Here is a 27,367-nt window from a genome sequence, read left to right on the forward strand (position 1 = left end):
AAACTAAAAATCCGGTCCTGTTTTAGAACCTTGGTGCATTCAAAAATTTCAAATTAAAATGAGGTCAAGGATTTTGTTTACTTTGTTTACTTAAATTTAAAAATATTTCTTCAACGTAGGTAGATTTATTCTGCTTTCAAATTATTGTCACAAAATCTAGGCTGAATTTAATTGGTCAGTCTGGAATTTTTGTTTATTAGAAAAATAGGTTGCGGCTGCAATTACCATAATAAAAACATCTAAAAATCAAGCATTACAATTGTTTGCTGGTAGATTAATGTTAATTATATGCCAGAGATCTGCACCTTCTTGACCCAACCTTGAAGAATGACTGAACTGATGAAGTCATTAAAACTGAAGATTTGTCTCAGAAGATTCTAAATTTTTGCCAACATCAACGTATTGACACAACCCAGTCCGTTTCCTTTTCATTAAATTCCAAGTATTTATTTCTCTAACCTGGATTTTTGTGTTTTCGAATTTATAATAAATAAAACGAATTTTAGGTGAGAGTGGAACAAAAACAAATAAATCTGCGGTGAACATGTGTTGGAAAATTTCCTGAGTAATAAATAGAGACATAAACCGACCATTATAATTACAACCTAATTTCACATTTCTCCGACTTTTTTCGATATCACTGTTGTTATGACGCTGCGAAGGCCATCGGTGTTTTTGCTTCGATTAAACATGAATGGTCACGTAGTAAATATGATGCACATGCATAGTAAAACTGACCTTGAAGTTCTGTTACATTTCAGTCCCATCAATGTCAAGAACCGTTCTCGTCAGTTTGTGCTAAATTAAGTGGTGCTTAATTAACTTGGAAAGTTGTGAAGACAATACGATTTCAAGAAAATCACTTTTGGTCATCCGTTATGTAAGATTAACCACGAAAATTGAACATTCACGACAACTTTCATGCTGTAGAAACAACTTTTAAAAGTGTCGACGGGTTAAAATTAATGGCTGCTAACCGTAATGTTAGGTTCCAGTCCCGAAATGATTTTATTGCGCAAAAAAGCTCTCTTCGCGAAAATTAAAAAATAAATGGTTACGTAATGTTCGCTCGCTTACAACTTAATTACTTTTAATTAATGGAATGTTTCTTACTTTTTTTCTCTAAGTTTATTATGGTAGACATTAAATGAATTTTTACCAACTCGTTATGATTACTTTCACATTTCGGTCGGTACGCATTTGCGTGGTAAGAAAATGTGCTTTCTTTTTGTATCGAACCCATTGATCTTTATTAGTAATTGTTTGCAAGGAACTGCAGAAGCAATTTCGACTACCAACGGAAAAGATGGTATTACATTCGCATCCGTTTCAGTCTCTTCCTTTTCAGATTTCTCATATGTAGATGTTGCAATTTCCACGGTTATACCTCCTGTTACCTTGGAGGATCATTACAGTTATTAAAAATGCCAATAAACTCTCGCTTCTTTCCAACACGTAATAATGTGTCGTAAAATTAATTATTGGCAGTTTATTCGTTCGGCAAATACACCACTGATATAAATTGAACCATAATTGGGAAATGTCTAAAGACTTCTTGAGTAAGCACATTACTATCGTGACTGATGTTGCTATATTTACGGTGTGATTTACATATAATGGACAAAGCGTAAATTACAATACATCACAGTTATTATCTCTTGAAAGTATGTGTTCTATTGCCCATTTGACTTTAATGAATGTATTTTCTGGTAGACAACATTATTTAGAGCACTAGGAGCACAACGTTATTTCTATAACGGGTTTGACAACATGCTAATTGGTAGAATGGTACTGACGAAAATTTGAAAAATTTCGGTAACTGTTGATGACAAGAATGCGAAATTTTAAGCTATAAATTTTCTTGCATAATCTGAGTTTTCCATGCACACCCAGCAGGTGCCACAAATAATGGGTTTTTAATTTAATTGGCATTTCGTGGGAGTCAATTACATCATTCTGGTACCAGATAATTGATGCTAACAATACCAATAAAGACATTTCGGTTTGGAAACGATAATTTAATTCCGAAGAACTGTTAGGTTTTCCGATTTAGGAGGCTTGAATGTGAAGTGGACAAGCAAAAAAAGGAAACCAGAGTGACAAATTTGGAATTTGAAAATCGATGAAAATTATTTATGCATGTGATTAAGCTTTCGCTGTGAGGTTTTCGCGGGAGTACTGTACATGATTTTTTATACTGCTTTTTCGATAATTATTATATTTTTATTAAAAAAAGTAGGTAAACCCTAATAATTAGAATATTTCTCTATTTTTACACAGCACTTTTAAGTATTATTTTTGGCGCGCAACTGTAACAAGACACCCCCATCTGTTCCGCAAGATTTGCGAAATGTGGGTCTAAATCATATCTCTATAAATATCAGCAACACATCATGAACACGCAGAGGACGAGAATTACTTAAAATAATTAAAAGCAAACACATTAATTGAAGTTAAAACTTCCTTCGATGCTTTTAGTCGCCACCTACGCCTAAAAACTTTCAGAGCTTATAAAGCTTATGAAATATTTTTGCAACCTTTTCTCGTAACAAGAACTTACGGAGCTGCTTATTACTGTTGCCAACAAATTTCTGGTGTACAGCAGCATCGGGGGCTATTTAAGCTCATGTAAATCTGAAAATGGGTCACAAATCTTTCGGAACGATTTTTTGGAGGAATATGCTCGTATCGACGCGGTTTTGTTCATCGGAAAGAAATGGAATTGTTATTCAAAAAGAACGAATTTGCTTTCTTTCATGTACCTAGCAATCTAATTATCCAAATTAGTGGGTGGCATGTCCCACAACAAAGAAAGCCCAATTGTCATGTTCACAGAAACGAAATTATGCACGTACATATGTAATTCGTTTGTGAAACGTAAGTACAGAATTGAACGTGGGATTTTGGGTGGTCTTGTGCATGCTTACGTCACAAACCGTCACTTTCTGTTTTCACATAAAGTGAAAAACGAGCTCGACTTGACGCCAAAATTCCTGGAAGAGCTGAAAAATTTTTCGCATTCAAGAAAATTTCGTTCTACATGCAACCACGTTGCTTGTACATAAATATCCCTCACAAGGAAACAGAGCCGGAGTCGGTGAAAGTTGCAACAGATGATAATGACGGGCCAAAATCTCGCATGTTACCTAATGGAGAACAAGAAATTATATCGGAACATATCAATGGACGTAAGCAATTGATCGGGGAATTTTATTACAAGGCTTTTCCCTGATGCACGGTTTGACATGATTTCACTTTCAGTGGTTCTGCACCTAAGGGTCTCTCAGATCAGATTTATTCAAGAAAAATGTGAGTGAAAGATGGTCTTACATGGAGATAACTTCGTGATTTAGTGGAACGGGTTTGAGGTAGGTGGCCGATCATGTTTTTTATCAAATTTCATGTGCGGTTTATACAGAAAAAATTGATATGGCGAGATTCTTTCGAAAATCGAAAATGCACTTTGTGCACAGTGTTAATGATCAGCTGCAAGATCTTCTTGTCCTTAACTTTACTGATTTTTTAGGATTCAGCGAAAATGTTGAAATCAATAAAAACGTGAACAAACGGAAGATGGGTACTAAAAACTCGAATTGATTTGAAGTTTACCTTGGCACCCTTCATCTGTCTTAGCCCGAAATCCGCCCATTTCGGCCCTGTCCCGTTGGAAAGTTTATGTTATTAGATTTATAAATTTCCTCTTTTGCTTGCATTCACCGTTGTAAATCGCGGCGTCGACGTATTCCCCCAACACATGGTGCAACAGCGTCGGCAGACGTCTAACTTCGAATATAGGTCAGGTGCTAAAATTAAATCACTTTTACCTGGGTTAACTACCTCCTTCTATAATTATAAACATTGTAGAGAGACATGCGGGCTTCCCGTATCTTATACCACAACAAAAAAATCAGCACTTAGTAATTTTGTCCGATAGACCAACGGCGAATTAGAAATTAATTACTCTTAAAGTTGGAGATTGAATGAAATGTTACAGGCGTAATTATATAGGAACTAATTAAATAAAAATGTTACATGGACTCAAGAGCATTGTGACTGCATTTCGTGTTGATTTAGAGAGTTAAGTAACTAGTGCTATTAATCAATCAAAAATAAAAAAAAAATGGTTTGTGACTTGACAGCATGTTAGTTTTCTTCGGGGGTTTTTGCAGTTCACATCGTGAAAGAAATGGCTCCGTTTCAAAATGAAGACATTTTTATTACTAACACGATTTTACATTCACTTCAGAGTACTTTTAGGTGCTTCTGACATTTGAAGTTTCCTAGCGCAAATAAATAATGAGATGTCAAATATTTATCCAGGGGATATAGAAATGACTCCAGGCACCCACTTCATCTAATTTTCGTTGCCAAATATGTATAACTTTAATCAGTGTTAATTTATTTAGCCACCTCGTTTCAGATAGTCCACATTTGTCAATTTCACAACAAAGTTTGGATAACAATATTAAACTTCCGCTGTTTGTACGAGTCGCATGTAGCCTAAATTGAATAATTAGGTCCATTGTCCTTACTCTTATATAAAATAGATATTTGAACCAACAATACAAAGTTAAATTATCAAATTACCTGTTCGAACTACTGATAAGTAACGAATTTATTGCCTACCCAGAGCGTAATTATTAAATTGTGTTAAATACCATATAAGTATGCAGACATTACGTTCTGTGTGGATTATAATACACATATGAGGTCATTATAGCTCGCTTGATAAGTACGTATGATGTCTACAATTAATTACAGTTTATTAAATACTGATGAACTTTATTGTGCTATAAATAAATTGCGTATGTCGTGAATCTCCATTTTGTAAAAATATCAATGTTATTACTTCGAGTACTACAAATGATTCTGTAAATGCCACAACCTGCCATTTTTATGGCTGATAATTACTACAATGTGTAATTTATGATGAAGTAAAATCAAAAAAAATTTTCTCGCGAATACTGCGAGGGCTAGGAATTTAAGTTTTATTTTAATTTCCCTCCGTTTTCGGTAAACAAATTTCTGTTTAATAGCTTTAATTTTCTCTGACGTCAAGCACTTTGTTACAGTTATGATTGTGCGTGATTCATAATACATAATGATACTTCTTTCAAAATCCACCATGAGAGATTTAGCCGGAAGGCCGTACAAGTGTGCATTCTTTACGTTAATTTAACGAACATTAATTATACACGACTTAACTCTAATACTTTTTTTTCATCGAGGACAATTTATCGCAGGATAATTGCTTGTGCAAACTACATCTATAAAATTTTCAAATGAGTTATTATCCGAAATTATAACTTATTTATTAAACGAGGTCAAAGGTGATCATCTAATGTTAGTAATTTATTACGTTTCCTAAACAGGCGAAGATATCAGCAACAGGTTATTGAAAATTAAATGCATCTTTGTCCTTATTTGGGCATTAAAAATGTGCTAGTTTTTGTATCACACGTTGATTGCCAAGCTTGTTTAACCATTCAATAAATGTAATTATGTGGAAATACATGAGTTTAGTCGATGTGATATAATTTACGGCGATTTCTGAGCGCATTAGCATTTTATTAATTATAGCCGTTGTAGCTTTTAAATCGGTTAAACGTAATTGCATTGGATTTGCAGGAGATAAATCGGGAAAATTTGAAAGTTTGTTTACTTCGCATTTTTTGCACACTCACTTAGTCTAAACTTAAAAAGTTACGAAATCTTTCCCATCTGAGATTAATATCAAGAATGCAGACGTGCATTTTAAGAATCGGACTTGTGAAATAAAAAAAGATCAAAGTGAAACATTGCGAAAAATGCCAATTTTGATTTACAGGATTTCACTTTCAGTCCCTAATTCACAACGGGTCAATTAGTCGGAAATTTTTGAAGCCCATGCGAACTTCCCGATTACTTATTAATCGCACTTAAAAAATAAGACACACTTCAGTTATTTATTTAGAGGGAACAAAAAATCTTCCTGCAGCACGCGCAATATTTATATAAGGTGCTAATATGTTGCCACATACCTGAAAACTTTTACCACGTTTCCTTTAATTATCGCGATAATATTAAAAGCAATAAACTTAAGCAACCAGAAAATCGCCAACGTGGAATTGTGCACAATTCCTCGTTATCAAATTAAAAACTAAACTAGATACAATTTGGTGGTCTTGATACTCGTCCAATTTAAATAATTTGTTGCGACAACTTCGATCAGTCAATTGCGTTAATTATTTATACGTCTTGTACAGTCTTATTATGAGTACGGTTTGATTTATGCAATATTTCAGCAATAAACTTTTACAACCAGATAATAAATAAAGACTGAGAGTGTATTCGCACACGCAGGACACGACGTAATTCGCTTGTAGTAAATTACGTTATTTTTCTATTCTTTGGCGTGTCCCATTTTCCGCAAATAATGATCTGTGTGGATATGCATCCACGGGGACTGGGCCGAAATTGGGATTTTTGAACAAAAGTTCGGAAAGTTCGTCATTTCTATTAAAATTCAAACCATGATTTTACTTTTATGTGAAATGCGTAGATATAAATATAAAATAAAGTAAATTCGTAATCATAACATTAACCCATTTTAGGCACATTTTTACTTTTTATGTTTTTTAGCTTATCTGACAGTGAATGACTGATAGGAAGGAGTGAGTAGTTCCTAGTGAAGTGGGCCACCTTAAATTTTGTTTCCTCTATTTACAACGTAAACGTAATAAATAAAATAAAATAAAATGAATTCCATTTAAGTAAATAACATACACCCACGTTTACCAATCTTGCACCCCTTTATGAAACTATAATATAAATAATAATATAATAATATAATAATATAATAATATAATAAACTATAATAAATATTAAAATTTGAATCTGAGCATAATAATTGTACATTGTCTTAAAACAAAATTTTCTAAAATCTCTATTTCTGATTCTAAAATTTTACACTTCGGCACAGTTAATAAAGACTTTAGAAGTAGTAACCTCCCCAAATTTCATTGTCATAACTGAAAAAGTAACAAAGTTACGTATTTTAATATAAAAAAATGAAAAGATTTGGTTTTTGTTGTATAGCTTATAATCGTGTCACTGAAGTTTATGGCTCCAAATTTTTATCTAATTTAAGATCAAAAAACATGTTGTTTGAAAAGCAGGCAATTTTTAGTTTTGTTTAAAATGGAGAGGGCGCAAGACTTTTGAACGTTAGTGTAATTTTGGCCAGAGTGCTTTAGTTTGTAATATACTGAGTAATAAAATTTCTCAAATGCATAGACTGAAAAAAATAATTCTAGACTATTATTGAAATTATATTGGTGGGATACAGTGACCAGTTAAATACATTTTTTAAGAAAAAATACTTATTCTCCTTTTATTTGACCTATAAACTCGGCTTGATGAATTAATGCCGGTATTGAAATTAAAACAGTATTTTAATTTTACACTTCCTAATTTAAAAAAATATATATATCCTTGTATATGTATTTTATTGTGTTTGCATATTTTTCTGTTATTATGTTGATTTTCTAATAACCTGAAGTGATAAATAACATATCCTAGGAACAAAGAAACTGAACGCTGATTTGTACTTTTAAAGCGAAGGATCGTTTATACAATTTGAGTCTTGATGTGTTGGGTTAAAAAACTTACTTTAACTGTAAGAAGTGTTATTAATTTAATTGCATCAAAGATGTGTTAAAATCGTAGTAACATAAATCTTTTTGTCCATCAAATGTAGTTCTTAGTAACTTTAAATCGTCTATAAGTATAGGCTTAAAAATAGGAACTACAAAAATTGTATTAGAGAAAGAATGTGAAGATGATTTTGGAATAGTTAGCTAATCTTTTAACAGGTGCTTAGACCTAACATTTAATACTTGCCATTAAAATAGTAATTGCAGGTAGTAAGGACGTTTTAAGTTACGAGCAATCTTGACTAATACCATAGAAAACTAAAGAAGTTATAAAACAAAGTTTTCTCTTTAAAACTGAACTTTATTTGAATACTATTTGTAATAAACTTTTTGTTGTTTTTTCCACTGTTTTTCCTGTTCGTTTCAGATTAATTTTTCAGTTATAGCAAAATTTGAAAAAATATTTTGGATTTCAGTTCATTGTCCTCTCCTTTCCAAATATCGCAAACCGCATAAAATTTTTCATTAAGTAGTTAATCAAATTTTATCTGGGCCCATAAAAATTCCAAAATAAACCTTTTAATAAATAAAATTCCATTAAACTCAAAAGTATGAAACTTTATAACCAGATTCGAATGTTAATCGAGGCCACACTGCAATCATACTGTATTTTATCCATAAACCGTCGAGTACCTGTCATCTGGTGTGTATGATACAAGAGCAACGACCTTAATTATTAACAATAATCAATTGGAATTCAATTTATTACTGCGGTAATTATTGGTCATTGAACATTTGTACACAAAGTGCAGTCGTAAAAATTTTCGCAATCGCCGTCCATATTTCCATTAACTCTTACAAAAAAGAATGTCTAAAAGTCTCCATCTGTGTACAAAAAATAAAAATTGCGCGCTGAGCCGTCGACAAAACCCCCGCAATAAATAAATAATGCGTCGTCTTTAGCTCGTCGTCGACTCGTGAAAGTGTGGAAGAAAAAAATATAAAAGTGCGGATTTAATGCACAGATAAAGTTAAAAATACCTCGTGTGTCTCTGATGAATTTACAAAAACAACATCGCTGTGCACCCGCTCTTATAAATACTGAGTAATGGATGGCTCTGCTGAAAAATGTGCCAGATTTTACTTTCATTCCTTGAAAATTGCACCGGATTTTACACATAATTACGACTGATTCACTCGCTGCCAGGAACGTTCCTGAAGATTTAATTAGCGTGGAGAAAAATACTGAAAAATTTCTAGGATCTCTACAAAAATTTCATGAGTTGTTGACCACACTTGAATGTAAACTAAAATTTTATGTTCTTTAGTTGGATTGCTGCCACATCTTATTGTTTCTTTGAAATAAATTTTAACAGAAGTTGCAATTTTATGGGATCCGCAGATGATTACGCGGCTACCATTGGTAAAAAATATTTTTTGTCAAAAATAAAAATTCAAACTTTATTGGAGTTTGCGGTATTTCCAAGGAATATTTTAAATTGGAATTAAATTTAGCGCCTCTGTGTTTTTAATCTAAGCTAAGAAAATTTGGTCGTCTTGTTGCATTTTTCATGGTAAGATAAATATAAACAATAATTAATAGCATCAGGAAAGTTTGCATTTTATGACGTCGAGATAAATATTTACCTTTTTGATACATAAAGTGAAATATTCGCTTTGTTCCGTGGAAAAATCGCTTCTTTAAGAATCGAAACAATAAACAAAATTTCATTGTGCTTTTCACAAGTGGTAAACACTCTTGGAATTTGAAACATCTTCTTATCTAAGCTTTTAGTTATTGGCAATCATGTTCCATTTTTTTCTATTTATTTAATATATTTATTTTGCACCTACGTGATATCTGAGTAGGTCATCACGAATTTTGCTTAGTAACTTTCGTGTTGCATCTAAAAAAAATCAATAAAAATGAAGCAACGCCGCAGTTTTTTTTCTCCCATTTTTGGAAATTCTTGTCTCTCCATGTTGAACAGCGCAAATTTATGTTGACACGAACATGTTGGCAAGCAAACATTGTAAAAAATGTACTTTTTCTTGTCCATACGGGTGGTACCTTATCATGTCACGGTAATTGGAGCCGAAAATTTTCGTCTTCGTTTTGGTCCCGAATGGAGTAATTAGTGGAGACAAGTAAAGATTGGTGTTACGAAAAAATAAAAATAAAGTCTCTGCTACTTAAGTCGAGTGTCATTTTGTATTCAAGAGAGGTTCCAACCGGAGTTATTTAAAAATACGTTTCAAGATTTCAATCAGTTGAACCAAGATCGTTATAATACTTACTGTTTAATGAGGTATCAACTTATTTGGTAATGTTATGTTTACCTTTACGTTGATGGTACGATCGTTTCGCAACGGATCAGATGAAGAACGAACTCTTACCTGGAAAAAAAAGCAACGTAAGTAACGGATGAGTCTTGTTCTATTGTATACAAAGCATTTTGGGCAAATATTTCTATTCAATAGAAGGAGGAGTGTGTAATTATCGCATTAATCTTTTATCTGGCATACGATATATTGTTTAAAATTGTTATTTTCACCCGGGGCTTACGAAATTTCGAAAGTGTTTATGTTAATTTCTGATCAATACAGTGATTAATAACTTTCATTTGTACGTTCTAAGAAGCCCCCGCTTACCCTGCTCATTTGCACACGAAACTAGATCGGCAACGAATTGACAATATATCAAACGTCATAATCTATAGATTTGCTATTCTGTTTCACAAGCTGTTTGTTTTTTTTATTGCTTTGAACAACACAAACAAGTGGGCATAAACGGATCAGCTTAAAGTTGTAGCAATTTTTTGTGTAGTAGATAACAGTTCTTGTAGACTAAAGAAGTAGAACAAATGAAAGTAATCAGATTGACTAAATTTACGAGGTACAATAACATAAAGCTAATTTCTTGAAGTGACTGCCTGTTTTAAAGCACGATTCGTATATTGCTGTGATATATCGTCGCCCGAATGCTTCAATGTACTGTCGTTACTGCCAATTCACTGCAGAAAATTTAAATGGGTCTTACATGTTGGCTGCTCTGCTTTTTAACCTCAAACTAATTTATTTGCAATTGTGCGGTGAGATTTTCTTTAATTCTCTTTTTAAAGAAGATGAGAACCTTTCTAAATTTATGAGCATATTTCAAACGTAAATATCCCAGTTTTATGATAAACTCACGTTCATAACATCTCGAGTGAAGAAAAAATGCAATTTTGCAGAAATGAAGCCGCTAAAATTGACTCACAAATTTGTCTGCAAATAAATTAGTCTTTTGATGAGTCTGAGACTATGTCGTGCTTAATTTTTTTCGATGTTGTGAGTAGGTTGGACTATGTTGGCATACCGTGGAATATGGTTGGCAGCTCTGACTGCTTTCTCATTGTTTTTTGACAGTTTAGAGGTTAGACATTGATGCAAATTTGTAATTCTATTATGACAGATAACAATTCCACCAACTTGTAACAACCAAGCAGAATTTCACGTCGTAACTAACACCACCGCAGGACAGTTGACGCAAGAAAATTTGACAGTTATCGAGCAAGAAGCCGACATACGTTCAAAATGCATAGCCTATCTAGAATGGAAATTTAATAGATAACACGATACAAAAAGCTTTAGTTTTTTTAAGATTGTACTGTAATTTATTATATGTGATGATTTGAATGCAATGGTATATACCAACACACGTTTAAATTTCACAATCGTTTATTCGACATCTAATATCTGTATCGAAAATCTGAACACCTTATGACTACAGAATTTGACCGTTTGTTAAATTTGTCCGATAAAATCTCTCTGTTTTGACATTTGGTCTTTCTGTAACCAAACAAAAGACAATTTCTTGTCAAATCATGCTAAACTTTTCATCACTTTTTTATTGATTTTGATAAACTTAAGTTCAAATGTGGTTATTGCTAAAACTTGTGCAATATCAGTGTCGTCTTGTCTGACCGGGAAAACCGGCGCTTTGTAGTCTTTCCATTTTTTATTTTGATGTTGGTAATCCTGTCTATTGACATTTAAGATTGTCAGGAACATGCTAATGCTTAACTTAAAAATAGCAGGCAGAGTTACCAACACATTTCGACATTGTTTATGTCACATCTTTAATCTAATTTTTTAAATCGTATACCTGATGAATGATAACACCCTTCAAATGACTTTATTTGCGGTTATTAAACTTTTCTATTCACATTGTTACTATCACATTTGAAATCACTCAACTGTCAGGTTGTTGACATCTGTCAAATTTAACCTGTGGCGCGAAATCTATTATGTTTGTACTACATGCATGTTTACAGTCCATAATTGAGACATTTGTATGCCAAAAATTTCGTTTTCAATAGCCATGTAAATCGCTGTACCCAGATAATTACATCCACTAAATTTTTGGACAACAGATAACTGTAAACAATTCCACAGCCCACTCAGCCTTGTCATGCATTTTTAAACGTTAACGGTGTGTAAATTTTCCTTTTTTTACTGCTCCCGTTACCACCGAATTTTAGTTTTGTCGTAAACAAAGGTCCTATTGTTGAAGTTTTCTAAAAAAAATACCGCCAGATTTTGACAACATTATATAACAGTTTATTTAAAAATTGTAATAAAAATTTTAGGAACATCTAAACTTGTGGTATTTTTTTTTTCTCCGACGCGTCATCTGGCGGGTGTTCCATCAATCGTCCTCGCAGACAAAACAAAGTCGCGATCGATGGCAGCGCCGTCTCGTGTCGAGTAGATGAACTTTGCGTCAACCTCGCGACCTTTCAAGGCAGTTTATTGACCCAAGTGACGTATACGGAAGTGATGACGTCATCTCGACAAGCACATCGACTGCGGATGTTGGCAACGCATGAGTTGCTGCCAACTAGCGTCAGATGTGCGACGACAAAGACGGAGATACTGAATGATTACGCTTAGCTGAGAATGTAAATAAATTCTAAACTATGCTATATTTAAGTTTGGAATGGATTCGACGTGTTTGTTTGGATAGATGAAGTTTCGCACGTCCATCGGCGGAGCAGGAGACATCTCACAGTCGATTGTTCCGGTCACGTGGGGGGATCGATATAGCCATTAAAATTATGATAAAAAAATGAGTTCGGTTCAGGGAACTTATTATAAAAACGTAATAAAGATTATATTTAGAGCCGAAAGTTCTAATAGGATCAATGACAGACGACATCTGTGGATATTGACCCCGGGATGTTTGACGCACACCTACTATTGTTTATTCCCATTCACGTGATTTCATAAATGTCAATCAAACGGGGAATTCTGCTAGTTTTCTATAAATAAAGATAGAATTTTCACCAGGATTCGTGGAATATGCGTAAAACTAGTTATAAAAGTAATTTTAGAAGAGGAAGTTTGACAGAATTTTTACGAGTGGGATCTCTAAATATTTTATATAGTGCCTGTTTATACAGAGGACGATCACCATTAAACGTTGAAAAGTGTAAATGGCTGTAAACACCACAAAATCAACACAATACTCAAATTTAGCTCAAGTTAAAAGTTTTATTTAGAAACTTCAACGGGAGTTTGTAATAAAGAAACTATAATGCGAAAATTAATTTAACAAAAGATATAAAAGATGCTATTACTGGATTTTTATGTTGTTTAAACAGTTGAACAGAAACTTGCCAAGTCCAGTTACCATCGAAAATTTTGAAGTCTACATAAAAACCATAATTTGGCGGGAATTTTAAACCGTGACGTTTTAGAAATAAGCCACTAACATTCCACAATAAAAGTAACTATAAATCTCCGCAACTAAACAAAAAAACTAAATCTAAGACTCCGATTAAACGGCTAAAACATCATATCCGCATAGTTTCGCAGATTAACACTATAAATTTACTTCACACCTCTCGTTTTACTTGTTATTGCTCTACGACGTTTCCATGTTTTCCCCATTAATCCTCTGCAACTTTTCCATTTTCTTCGTTACTTGTGCAAGATATCAAAGTGATAATTGTGATAATAGATCACAATTGCTAACTTGGGAATGCTACCGGAAGTCTGATTCATTACAGTGGCATGAAAGAAAAAAAATGAAAATTGAAATGATAAATCAGACGAATATTTCAAAACAGGTGTTCTGAAAATGTTTGTTAAGCTGAAATTTAAATTGCAACGTCTTTATATGTGAAGTGGCAATTAGTTATCATGAAATAAATGTTGCGTTAGTGTGGTTAAAAATAAACGAGTTTATTCACATTTTTCTGGTTGTAAATTGGAGGAACTTTTTATCAAATTGGAGTTGGGAGCACTGAATGGCGAGAAATTCCACACTATTCTCTGACAGCCAAAAGCAAATTTCATATTTACGACATACTTTGGCCAAAAAAGTCCCTAAGAAACTATAGAAAGAAAACAGTAGTACAATTGTATGACATTAGGGGAATAAACAATGCAATAATACCAATCTCAGGTATACCTAACCTTCCAACGTCGGAATTTTCTCACGTACAGAGGCCAGAACAGTGTTGACATTTTTCTATATTTTTTTGTTTATTCTCAAAGCACGAATGACGTGACATGTTACTTTTGAAATTTGTTCGCCAAGACAACATTAAAATACATTTTTTCATACGTACTCAAACAAACCGCAATTTTATTTTCTTAGGCTAGCTACAAATTTTAAAATTTTCATCGTTAATTTTTTCCTGTTGCAAATATTACAATGGCGGTGTTATGTGAATTGAGTTTTGGGGTGCAAAAGACGATCGTAAAAGTTATGTCAATGTAATATGTCGAAATTCAATTAGTTTTTTACCGTTGCATGTAAGGGAAACTTAACTTCACTTGAAAACTGTTAAAGGACTCGCACTAATTACGTAATTTTGATGCACAACAATTTTCATGTTAAAATCGGGAAATATCAAATTCTGGAGAGACAATGATACCAACCTCGTCATCTTAAATTTTCCAAAATTAATTGATTAAGATTTTAACCTAAATAAATAAATAACTGTCAAAGTGCACATTTGCAACCTAAATTGGCTGTAGGTAATTGTCGAACTGTTGATCTTTGAACTTTAAATTAATGCTGAAATGTCAAATGTCAACCTAAAAGTCCTTAAACAAAACTAAATAAATTAAAAAACAAATTTGAGCATTAATTAATCTAATTATATGTATCTAAATTCCCAGTTTGCAGCCCGCTATCTATTACACACCTACAAATACGTAAATTAGCACCAAAAAGATCGGATTAATAGATTTAGAGTTAAATATAAGTCTCCCAGCCAGTGATAAAATTTCTCGGATAATTAGCAACTGACCTGCACGAAATATTGCTCTCACTTATTGATTCTTTTCGCAATTTACGCATAAACTGGAACTGGTTGCAGGTTCAGTGTTTCTTTTGTTTCTGACAATTCTAGCGTTAACAGTAACAATGAGAGTTAAAAAGAATTGTGGCTTATATGGCAATGAAAGTCACATAGCGTTGTGCCTCATTTAAAGGAGTTATGGCGCTTGCAGCCATTTATCAAGTGTTCGTTTGGTTTGTGTTCAAAACTCGTAACTTTAACTTTAAACTGTGATACACGTTGGTAGCAGTGTCACCAATGACATAATTATTTTGCTTTGAAGTACCAACCTAATTGAAATTCCAATGCCTGTTCGGCGCCGCGACAGACAAAACAAAGATGATTAGCATTTTCTAACTGATCCATGTCGCGTTTCCGCTAATTTTGGTGGTCCATGATGTCATTGGCCACGAATGCACATTATGCTAATGTAGGCCCCAGGTTTTTTCTGATGAAGGTATCAGTTTCTGGTAGAAGCTGCATTTCTATGCAAATGAATCAATTGAAAAAAGCAATTGCACGCGAGCTTGCCGCGATCCCATGTAAAATTTATCAATTCTATCTCCGATATCAACATGCAATCGTACTTAACTCAACACCATAAACAGCTTTGATGGACAGCTGTAAAGCTAACGGTACCAAGAGACAACCGCAAGGCAAACCGTGCGCCTCCAGTAATACCGCCAAGACCAGGCTAAGAGGGGAGAACCCACTACCATGGTACCACTGAAGAAGAAGGCTCGTCGTCAGGCGCGGCAAGACACCGTGGCTGTAGAACTAACGGGCCAAACACACGTATAACTGTACCATGGCGCTGGTAACCCAGTGCTGGATGGTACCGCTACTCGGATCCACAGCGTGCTTCCCATCATAATAGTAGACGCTGTGCACAAAAGGTATGCCGATTGCATGTGCTCATTCTAATAACGCACGTTCAAGTAATGGATTGCACTTTGACCTAAACACGGATGGGTTTGTTTGAACTTTATGGTTCGATCGCGCAAAATATGGGTTTATCGCTAAGTTAGTACTTATTTGTCGATTTTATACGCTGTTGGAGTAGGTGACATAACTGTTCTTGCAAATGTTCAGTATGGGACAATAAAATGATGGAAACGCTGCAAAATTCTTACACGGATACGAAATGAGTACAATGAACAGGATATGAAGACTGGTTCCTAAAAGTGCAGTTAATCAGAGTAATGCTGCGCCAAGTCGTGACTTTGTTGGAGATGAGGATGAGCTGGATCAAAAACTGAACAAAAAATTACGGCAAAAAGGTCAACAAACTCAAAATAAAACTCCCTTTCAAATACGGATGTACATGTATCTACATTGGGAACATGACATTCGAAAGTAAAAACTAGAGCCCACATAACATTTGTAAGGTGTTTCTATTGTATTTATGCATATATTTTTCCATACAAAGTATGTCCACCATCGGTAAAGAAGAAATATGTTGGTTGCTTTGGATTTCATCTATGTCTTGGGCATGACCTAGTGGCATATTGAGTTTTCAAGATTCTCATGATTTTCAAATATCAAAAATGACAAAACTGACGAATTCTTTAGGATCTTCTGCATTTTTATTCAATTTTATAGAGACAAGTTGGCGATATAGGTATTTTCACAGGCGATAGCGCATATTCCATAATTAATTTGAAATCAAGTATTTTACGCATTAAAACGAATTTGTTTTTGTGAAAAGTTATCACTTCGCGTACACTTTTAAATATCAAGTACAGTTGGTTTAGGTTGCAAATGTTCACCCAAAGTCACAAATTTTCAAATTTTTATCGTGTAATTAGTTCCTGTTGCAAATGTTGCAATGGCAGTGTTGTTTTGGGGTACAAAAGACGATCCTGTAAGTTCTGTCATTGTAATGCGTTGCAATTAAATTTGTTTGTTACCGTTTTTAAGCAGCAATCGCATCTGATGAAAATTTCACTGCACTTGGAACAAGTTTAAGGGCTCGTACTAATTTATTACGTAAATTTAATGCACAGCAATTTTCATGTGAAAAATGACAAATGTCACATTCTGGGGGAAACCATGATGCCAACCATGTATCTTAAAATTTCAAAAATTAATTACTTAAGATTCCAACTTTAAATAAAAAAAGTACTGCCGAAGTGAGCAACCTAAACCGACTGTAGGTAGCATAATTTTGATGATTTTTGGCTATGTAACTTTAGGTTTTTGGGAATTATGTAGGTTATGTCAAACTTCCAAATACTTTCACTATTATTTTTGACATTTTGATTAATTTTTGAATCTGTCAATGTCAAGATGAAGGCTAACTCAATAATAGTAAAAAGAGGTGTACGCGAATTTGTTGAGAGTCCGTATACCTACAAACACATACATGTGGTTTAGGTTGCAAATATCCACTCAATGTCACGAATTCTAAAATTTTTATCGTGTAATTTGTTCCTGTTGCAAATATTGCAATAGCGGTGAATTGAGATTTAGGGTATAAAAAACGATCGCGAAAGTTCTGTCAATGTAATGTGTGTGTTACAAACATCAATTTCTGGAGGAACAATGATGCCAACCTGTCAGCTTAAAATTTCCAAAATTAATTTATCAAGATTCCAACCTCAAATTAAGAAATTACTGGTAAAATAAACATTTGCCACTCACTTATAAAGCTGTCACTATGGTGTACAGAATTTTTGAAAATTTGCTTAGGGAGTGGACGAAAAGAAAATATAATTTAATAGGTACATATTACCTTTCTCTTACTATACTATTATACAATAAAATTTTGAACTGTTTTATATTATCCTGCAATCGCATTTTTATTTTTGTAGTCATGTTTAGTGTGTTTTTACGAGAATGCAGGATACGGACGTCCTGTCAAACAACCACATTTTTTATTGAAACCTCTGTAAAATTATTAACACGTAATCTACCGGTTCTGAATTTTTAGCATCTCTATGAACAGGTGGATTTATATTCATATTTTGACATCTTTGACCCCGCTATTTAGCACATTGCTGTATATCTCGAATTTTCCTCTTTTGCACTTCAGAATGAAATGTTAGTAGTCCTGTTATCTCCAGCTTGTGACATTTCAGAATCGTCAAACGGTTAAAGTAACATTTGGAGATGTCAGTGTTACCAATATATTTCAAATTTTAATGCCTCCTCCGATGAAATTCTTTCGTTCTTATTTATCCTACGATTTTTGGTTTCTGTCTTAATGAAGTCGGATTAAAAGTAATGGAATGCGCCTCCGAGATTAGCAATTCAGTTGACCAAAGTGAGATATTTATGACATAACATTGCTGTCCTATTGTTATTTTGAAATATCATATTGAATTTTAAATGCTAACAACAGTTAATAATGCTGTCATTGTAATGACGCATAATTCGGTTATATAAATTTGTAATGAATTTGATTTAGGTGTACCCACGTTTTGTTCACTGCTTGAATTATAATAAAAAAAACAAAAGAGGCAGTATAAACAGTTGGTAGCACTGCGAGTCGACAGTTTGAGGTAAAACATTGATCAACGGCGACGCTGTCATTGTTGACAGTTCTGAAATGTCACATAACAGTGTCACCAACCGATTTTCTTTCTTAAGTGTCTCAATAAAATTGATAGATATGGTTCACCTTGTTAAAATGCAAGTATGCAGTTGCATAAAGATACAATAATGCACTTTAAACTTCAGCGTTCTTCATGGTTCAGTAGCATCAGGCTGAGAACCGCCTCATTCCATTAAAAACCTCGCAATCAATGTCAGTATCTTACATTATAATGAAAACTTTATATTGAAACCCGTATGACTGTCCAGTGGAGCGTAAGAGCACATTTTACGATTGTTCAACACCAGCGTGCTTTGTGAGGCATTAAAATTGAACATCTCTCTGCAAAAGCAATAAATTTCGTTTAAAACCAGAAATAATCGCAGAAATTCATGTCTGCTTGAATTTTTATGGCTCTTTTGGGTTGGTCGATTTTCATGGATGTGTTGATGACGTAACAATGGGTTGATTATTCAAATGAAAATAGCGTGGGCGAGTACCTGTCATTACGGTATTTGAAGGAGAAGTCGACGGCGGTGGTTGCTGTGCTGTAGATGTTGGAGTCGTTTCTCCTCGTGATTCTGGAGGCGGAGGAGGAGAAGACACATCCTCTACCTCCTGCAGATCGATGGTGATGATGTCCTGTTGTCCTGCCAGTTTAAAAATTATCGCGTCCCGGTTGAATTATAAAAAACCACTACACGTATTTTATCTCGATGAAAAGATAGTAGCAAGCTGGTAAAAATTGATTACAAAAACGTCGAATTATAAAGTGAATTTATAAAAAACACCTAACGTCGATAAGATAGATAGAGACACCGAATAGTCAAAATCCGATGGACACCAAAAAAACCGAATGGTTTTAGACAAATTGGTGTTGGATCAGTCGATCTGGTGATTCTTTCAGTCGAAATCAGTCTGAGACAGTCTTAAGTTATTATTACGTCTTTTAATGAAGTTGTGGCGTATTGCTTTGAATTATTACGTTATTTTCCATCCGATGAGGTTGGTTTCTCAAGGCCTCGATAATCAGGGGGTTGTTCCAATTAAAATTCAGTAGTTACTAACTCTGGGTAAAATTTGACAACTTAACTTCCATAAACTATCGAAAATGGTAACAAGTGAAAGGTACTCCGTTTTATTTCTTGTTAAAACAAATTGAACACGAAAACACTGACTTTTAACATCACAAAATGCAGAACACATTAGGGTTTAGATGCAGTCCGACTACAAATTCAAAACTTGTAAACACTGAAATTATTTGGGTTCTGTAGATCAATAATTTTTAAATCGATTCGAATGCGGGTTAGTAGAGAACGCCGATTTTACTCAATTTCGGATTTTATTTAACGGGTTGGTAGACGGGTTTAGACACTATCGTTTTTTAAACTATTGACCTGATAATCGTTTTTACTTGCCTAAATAGTTTTTTATATTCAGAGTCTATTTGTTAAACGATGTAGTATAGTTCGATACTACGCCGCCAGAGGTACGCTTCACAGACTGATTTACAAAGCTCAATTCCTGCACGAATCCTGCAAGGACAAAAAAGCGCCCAATTTGATAATTCCATTATTTTTCCATACAAAAATCAACAGATCTTCAATCAACATCAAATTTTTAAATAAAAAAGTTCAATTCCAAGCAAAGTCGCAGGGATTTTAAATTGCAAGTGCATGTTTCGCTCTTTGTAACATTGACCTATTTCACTTCCTGCAACCAAAGTACCTCTTTACCACGACTTCAGGAAAAAGAAAAAGTAATGATTATTACCACATGAGCTTTTGATCATTGTGAATTTTCCTTTACTCCCACGCTTGCGCCATTCAGGACACGATGCGAATCCTTATTTCGATCGCATTTACGTATTCTCCGAACCAATGCTATGCATGTAGGGGTGGCTCCACTTGAAATGTCTCCAAGAAAACTCACCCTTTATTTTTACATCTTATTGTCCCAACGATGAAGTTAGTGGCATTGTTCAGTCACGAACTCCACCGTTTTCTGCAAATCCTCTTAAATATCTTTCAAATATGTACAAACATGTTTATTACGTCGTTTTCTCTTAGTGTTACCCGTTATCTTTCTTCTTGACATGGTACATTCAAAAGCGCCATATCCAATGTCTTTACGACAGAAGTAAGAAAGCAAATAGGAGAGAAAAGCTGAGAAGAAAAATAGACATCCGTTTCCGTAGTTGCGCGGACATTTAAGGAAATATTTTTTTGTTCAAACGGTAAATCATATTTTCATTGGGTTTTTAACAAAGCACGTTTTGTTGTGCAGAATTTTGTTTTTAGACGGATGCGAATTTATTTATGAATTATGGAAAATATCTTAGAGACTTTTTTTTGGGGCGAGATTTATGAAGTTTTATCCTTGACATTGAAGAAGATTAAAGGAGAATTCGAAAAAGTTGAGAAAATATTACACATTATTAAAAAAAATAATTAATTTAAAGAAACAAAGCAAACAGATTAAACATTTTTAGGAACAGACACAATAGTTTGTGTTTTTTTTTTAAATTTTTGTCGCATTTTTTTTTGTAGAATTTGGAAATTTGGGCTTCAAATTTTACTTCGTTGGGAAATTTTTTTAAATTTTTTTGCGTTTTTATTTTTTTTAATTTCTGCTTTGAGATTTCCAAAATCTAGAAACAAAATCATAAAAAAAAATTCTGTACAATATGTATCTCTAATAAAAAAATAAGCAAAAATATTTTTTAGTTAGGTAGGTTTATACATCGCTCTAAGATTTTGTAGAACCCTTTGGGATTAATCGGCATTCTGCAGAAATTTTCAGGACTTTTTTAACATTCTAACATACAATATTAAATGAATTTTTTAAGATACGTGCAGATTTTCGGATTCCATAAAATTTTATAGGATTTTTTTCTAAGTTTGCTAGAGATTCTATAGAGTTTTCCAGGATTTGACAAGGTACTCCAGGATTGCATAAAATTTGCTTAGACTTTTCGGTATTGTGGGATCCTCCAGAGATTTCGTTTTTTTTTTTAAATAATTATTTATATTCTGTAGAATTCTGAGATCCCGTAGAATTGCTTAAGATTTTCTAAACTTTTGTACAATTTTTCACGCATCTTTAAGATTCCTTGAAATTCTCCAGGATCTTTAAGATTTCCTGAGATTCTCCACGATTTAATAAAATTTTCTACATTTCTTCAGCAATTTTCAAGATTCCCTGCTAGTCTTTGGAATTTTACAGAATACCTACAATCGGACTTTAAATGGATTCAGTACATTTTTTGAATTCTTTTCATTTTGGGTTCTCTTTAATATGGGTTTTTAAAAATTTCCTAATTGAAGATGAACCATTAAAATTAAATGCAAATTTCTAAAATATGTCGGTTTTTGAATCTGGCTAGTCATTGTTTTGATTTTTTTTAATTCTATCGAAAAGAAAAATTCCATATACCACTCATACAAAATTTGTATTCCTTGGAAACATTTTAAAAAATGGGTAAGAAATAATACGAAATGTTTGAAAATTTATTTTTCATAGGATTTTAAATTAAATAAATTTTTTTTAGTATTTAGCTACAAAATTTTTGTAGAATTTTGGAGATTTTGTTCGCGACTTTAAGAGTAATTAAGTAAAAAATTGTTCTTTTATTGCTTGTTTGTGTAATAGAGGAGAGATAAAAAGAGCCAACATGTAATTATTTCTCGTCTGTAATTTGTAATGTTTAATAAGTTTCTGATTAGATCAGACCAACAATGTAAATGTCAGGAAACAATAAAAAATTACGGTTTTAGTATCACGATCATCAAGATTTTTAATTAATTTCATTAATTTATGACACACTGATTGATTAAACGACGTTGCGAAGAAACATTTTAATTTAGTTTCTTGATAGAAATTCTTCCAGTTAATTGAGACTCTGTTGGACCAAAATAACTAAAAAATTGTTACATTGTTGTTTCGTCGTTCCTTTCTTTTTAAAGTGTAGAGATTTATTATTATTTCATAACAAGTGTCAAATTCATCCACGAAACCTGTAATTTCCATTCACGAATCAAAAGATCTTCACTCACGAAGGCACGAAGTACTAAAATATTCTTTTTGAACTGATAACAATTCGTGTTTCTGACGTGACCGCCACACTGATGGTCCCATCCCATAATGGTCAACGCTAAGCTAACCCACAATTCGTGTCCCGCATTCCTAATCACTTTTCACAGTTTCAACTTTATATATTGGAAACCGTTAAATTAACAGTGTCGCTCATTGCACAACAAAGTGCGACCTTAAGGTCATTACTTCGCCGTTTGACTTGTCGATTTTAATCGATGTCAATACAAATTGGCATTTCCTTTGAAGGAAATGAAGAAAGAAAAGCGCCCTTGTCTAAAAAAAACGGTCTTCACCTGGGTCGCGACCTAACTGTATATGCAGATAATAGACATATGATCCTCACCATCTGCATCTACCTGAAAAAGCGTGGGAGAAGAAGCATCTTCTCATCATTTGTTTAATTTATGGATCTGTGAACAGCGCATTGTGGAATTCGATATGTTCAGTTTTTGAGGTCCAAGTTTAGCATTACAAAAATCTTTCAAGGTTGTTCAACTTTACTTACTAATGGTAAACAGTTAAGTAAGTTTTTCATGGATGAATCACGTTGCGAAAAGTATCAGTGATGGTATTGCATTGTATTGCACAAGCATTTCTCACGAAAAAGACGAGAAAAAGATGAATCGGCCGATTTATAAGCGTGAAAAATACGAAATAGAAATTAATTCATTGTTCTAAGTGGGTTAGATTTTCCATTTCACACTTTATGCCGTATTAACGTGAATTATTATATGCAACTGTGTCACAACCAGCAAAATATGGACACATTTCCCGATTCGAAGAAATTTATAACCCGCGCCGTTCATTCCTTTTTATTAATTTGATGCCAAAACAGAAGAATAATGTAAATTAAAACTGTAAATGGAGGTCAAAAGGCAAAAGTCACGACTTTTGTGGAATGACCGAAAATGAACCCGATTAAACCCAAATCTGACTATAAACACTCGGACACATTCTTGCTGCACCTGTACTCATCTGGTGGTCTGTCACCATCATTTTGAATTTGTTTTACATCACGCACTTTCTTACCATCTGCATTGACTGCACCTTTTTCTTGGAACCGCGATCAGGATCCGGTTCGAGCATGTAATTTTAACAGTTTGGATCCTGCCAAAATGAGTAATGAGAAAAACCACAAAGCTGTGATTTTGAAGGAGAAAATACTGTTATTATGTCCGGTAATTTACATGTTTGGGCATCTACGAATGCGTACGAGAAAAAATTTACAGTATATTGATGCGTTTTTTATTAAGGTTGAACGGACTGACTGGAGGCTGAACTTGGCTCGCTGAAAAACGGACTAATTTTGGTACATATTTACTGATTGGTTTCATGGTAACCGGAATAATTGCTAAAAAAGAATAAATAAATTGAAACATCGAGCAATTATTGGAATTAACATTGATGAAAATTACTGTTATTTGTGAACAAAAACGATTTTGTTGGACCTATAATTTTTTAGCCGGATTTTATTCTTAGTGTTTGAAATTCATTATAGTTAAAGTGGTCTTTGATAAAACACCAAAATGTTAACTGTACGTTGTATTCATTTTATTCCACAACATCATAATTTGTTGTTTAAATTATCATTGAATGCCGGTTTTAATTAAGTACACACCGCCTCATTTGTGATTTTAATTTGATGCAGATTTTAGGTTTAAAAAGAGACTTTTTGGAACTATGGAACTGAAATATTTTTGGCAGAATGCAATTCTGAAAAATTGGATAAAAATGCTCTCAAAACCAGTTTTAAAATTCTCGAGAATTTCAAGGCTTCAAGAAATTAGGGCCATAATCATCTTTAATTCATAATCATTTTAAAGGTCCTTTAAAATTTGAAATGAGTTTTTACCATAGAAACAGATTGTTGTAACAAAAGGTACTTTGAAGTAATTAAATTTTTGTTAACTCTGTAGATCTTGGAAATTTTTTAGTCTGAGATTGTTCAAATCTTCAAATTAAAATTTTAATTTCTGCTCCCATAAGTTAAATTTTGTCGTAAAATTTTACAATTACATACTTACAATTCTCAATCAAAGTAAACATATTATTTCTTATTTATTTTTTAACTTCTCATTTTTTCAATTTAGAAAATTCCAAAAACACATGAAAAAGATGTCAATGAATTATAAAAACTAAATATTATTCATGAAAATCTTTAAAGTAATAAATCTAGAAAGTATAAAACATTATAATGTATGGAATCAAAACGATGCAAACAATCCAAAAACATCGAAAATAAACATTTTTTTTTGATCAGAATTGGTTAAAAATTTATCTGAAATTTGCATGTATTTTTATTAAAAAAAATAAAACCATTTACACATAATAGGATTTTTACTTATAAAAATAAGTTGCATAATTTTGAAATTTTGAAAATTTTGAAACAACAAATTGTTATTAAAAGAGAAAAATTAAGAGATTTAAATTTTAAATCAAATTTTATTTTTTTTTTGTCTTTATAATATGGAATATGTATTAATTTGAAGTGTCCAGAATCTTGTCTACAATCTTTAGAATTGCCCTTTTTATTTTTACTTGCAGAACCACAAAAAGCTGCAGGTCTTGTAATAAAATTAAAATTGTTTGTAAATTTGAAGTCTCTAAAATTATGAAAATTATTTTTTATTAAATTTTGAATTTAGTTCTATACAAACGTTTGACATTCTATTTAATTTTTTCTGCCTTACTTTTCTTATCTCAATCTAGAAATTAAAAAATTTAAATAAACATGAATATGAATGAATAACGTTATGAGATATGATATCCAAAATAGTAATATAAAATGAATATTAAATCTCCCACCTTAATTCCTCAAGTGCAAAACGTAAAATTAATATTCCTTAATATTTCAAAATACCCTCGTAGAATGTTGTTCCATCTGTTAACACAAAAATGAAAGTGTTGATTTTAAATCCTAAAGATATTTACATTGATAATTACTACTTATTCTGTCGATATGAAGCAATACGTCTAAATTTAAAAACTGTCCGTATAATTAAGCGCCATGTGACATTTTCATTTTGCAAAAATCGCCTTATTGAATTGTGGCAGTTTAGAAATCGATATTCGACATTCTGTTAGCACTTAAGTAAAATTTCAAAGTTGATATATCTCTATCCCATGACGTGAAAATTGCGCATTAACTCCACCTGTCTCAAGAATCATTATATTAAAATATTAGTTACAACATGCCTTGTGGCTAAGTACAGCCAATTTAATAACGATTTAATTATTACGGTAGTGTCTATCATGTCAATATGATTTAGATCCAGTTTATCATGATAATGAAGGCTAATATAGCACGTCTTTCTTCACTCCCAAGCAAGTTCTTAGATTTTTTTCACATTTCCAATAAAAAGCTGCTTTCATGTCTTAAATAAGCTATCAGTCTCTTCTTTTCATTCTTATAGCGGATGTAATAACATGGATTATGAGCGAGTGATTGAGTGAATCTGAATTGAGGAGTGTGCCGCGATGGTAACTTTATTTGGAAAGAACGTTACGTGTTGCAAGTCATGCGGCGATGTGAACGCATCGCAAGGAATTTTCTCGAAAAACTAGTGAAAACGCGCCCTTGTTTCCACTCCTTTATGCAATCACGACCTCACTTTTGCTTTCGGGTGTTAACCCAAATATGACGATTTCATGAAAAGGTCAATTCAGGCCAAACGTCCAGTCTCGTCGGATCGATTCTAGTCTACCATGCAGACGTATGCTAATCGTCCCAACCTGCTATAGGGGCGCATAAATTTAGCACAGTTTCATGGGTCATTACCACCAAAAATTCCCTATAATTGCGGATATGAAAAATGAGTGGGTGTGCTAAGACGGAGGCTAAGGGTAGAAATAACGAGATGAAGCAAAGTCAACGATATGGAAATTGTCGGAGGTGTAGGAAAAAGTTTCAGTGTGAAAGGTCAGCGACCGGCCACAAACCGCCGAAATAACAGCCCGTCACGCACACTGCTTACTTACACCTTCTGCTTATAGGCGCATCTTTAATGAGTTTTTTGGGCGGCTTTATTACTTTCTTTGTTTGCCGGACATCTTGGCCCTTTGTGCGGTTCTTGAAATTTTTCATTATTCACTGCAAGGTCGGTTTATTACATGCCACGTTAGCGCGGAGATCCGATAATCTATTCCAGTTAAAAATTTATGAGAGAGAAGTGTCATTCTTCTTTCCCAGGCAAAACAGTATGGAAATTCGTCTATGTGAAGATACCACATTACCGATGAAAGTACCCACATTAAAATCATGTAAAATATCCAATTCAATTTTAAGATTTTTTTTCTTCCACAGTTACAGTTTCCGGCCTGAAAAACTGACACGATGTTGAGATTTCCACGATTCTCATCGTGCTGAACGAGCAATTAATTCGTAATTATGCACTGGTAATATTTCAATCGTTTTTAATTGGTGCAGCGCTCTCTGGAAACTCTCAGAGCGGTTTTATATTGCAACCGATTTTATTCCTCTTCTAAGCCATCCTACATCTTGATTTCTACTCTATTGCTCCCAAGAGCCTGAAACCATTCTTGGTGGTTTAAAGAAGTGTTAAAAATGTTGCCGCACTTTCATCTCGAAGCGCACTATCGTTTCCCTCTCAAACATGTTCATTATGCTAGCATTTTTTTCGTGAAATCTGTAAACGTTATGTAAAACATATGATCAAGAGACACCATAATGTTACACAATTTTCTGACATAAATATGGATTTAGTTGAAAGCGAGAGCATCTTAACATTTTAACGACCTTCTCCCACATT

At 33.3% G+C, this 27,367-nt stretch overlaps 1 protein-coding gene across 2 annotated transcripts in view; it reads right to left on the minus strand.

The window, feature by feature from the left end:
* Hr3 (nuclear hormone receptor 3 ROR-beta) overlaps positions 1-27,367 on the minus strand; it is a 71,580-nt gene that overhangs the window by 42,815 nt on the left and 1,398 nt on the right. The window contains exon 1 of one of the 2 annotated variants that reach the window (XM_088033884.1): positions 19,004-19,986. The exons of the other annotated variant lie outside the window; for it this stretch is intronic. Coding sequence (XP_087890010.1) covers positions 19,004-19,010 — 7 coding nt within the window. The 5' untranslated portion in view covers positions 19,011-19,986. Of the gene's footprint in view, positions 1-19,003; positions 19,987-27,367 lie in introns of those variants that run through there. 2 annotated transcript variants of the gene reach the window in all.

This window comes from Gnatocerus cornutus, chromosome 1 (genome assembly GCF_029298725.1).
Source record: "Gnatocerus cornutus isolate USDA-ARS CGAHR chromosome 1, icGnaCorn1.1, whole genome shotgun sequence".
Taxonomy (NCBI): Eukaryota; Metazoa; Arthropoda; class Insecta; order Coleoptera; family Tenebrionidae; genus Gnatocerus; species Gnatocerus cornutus.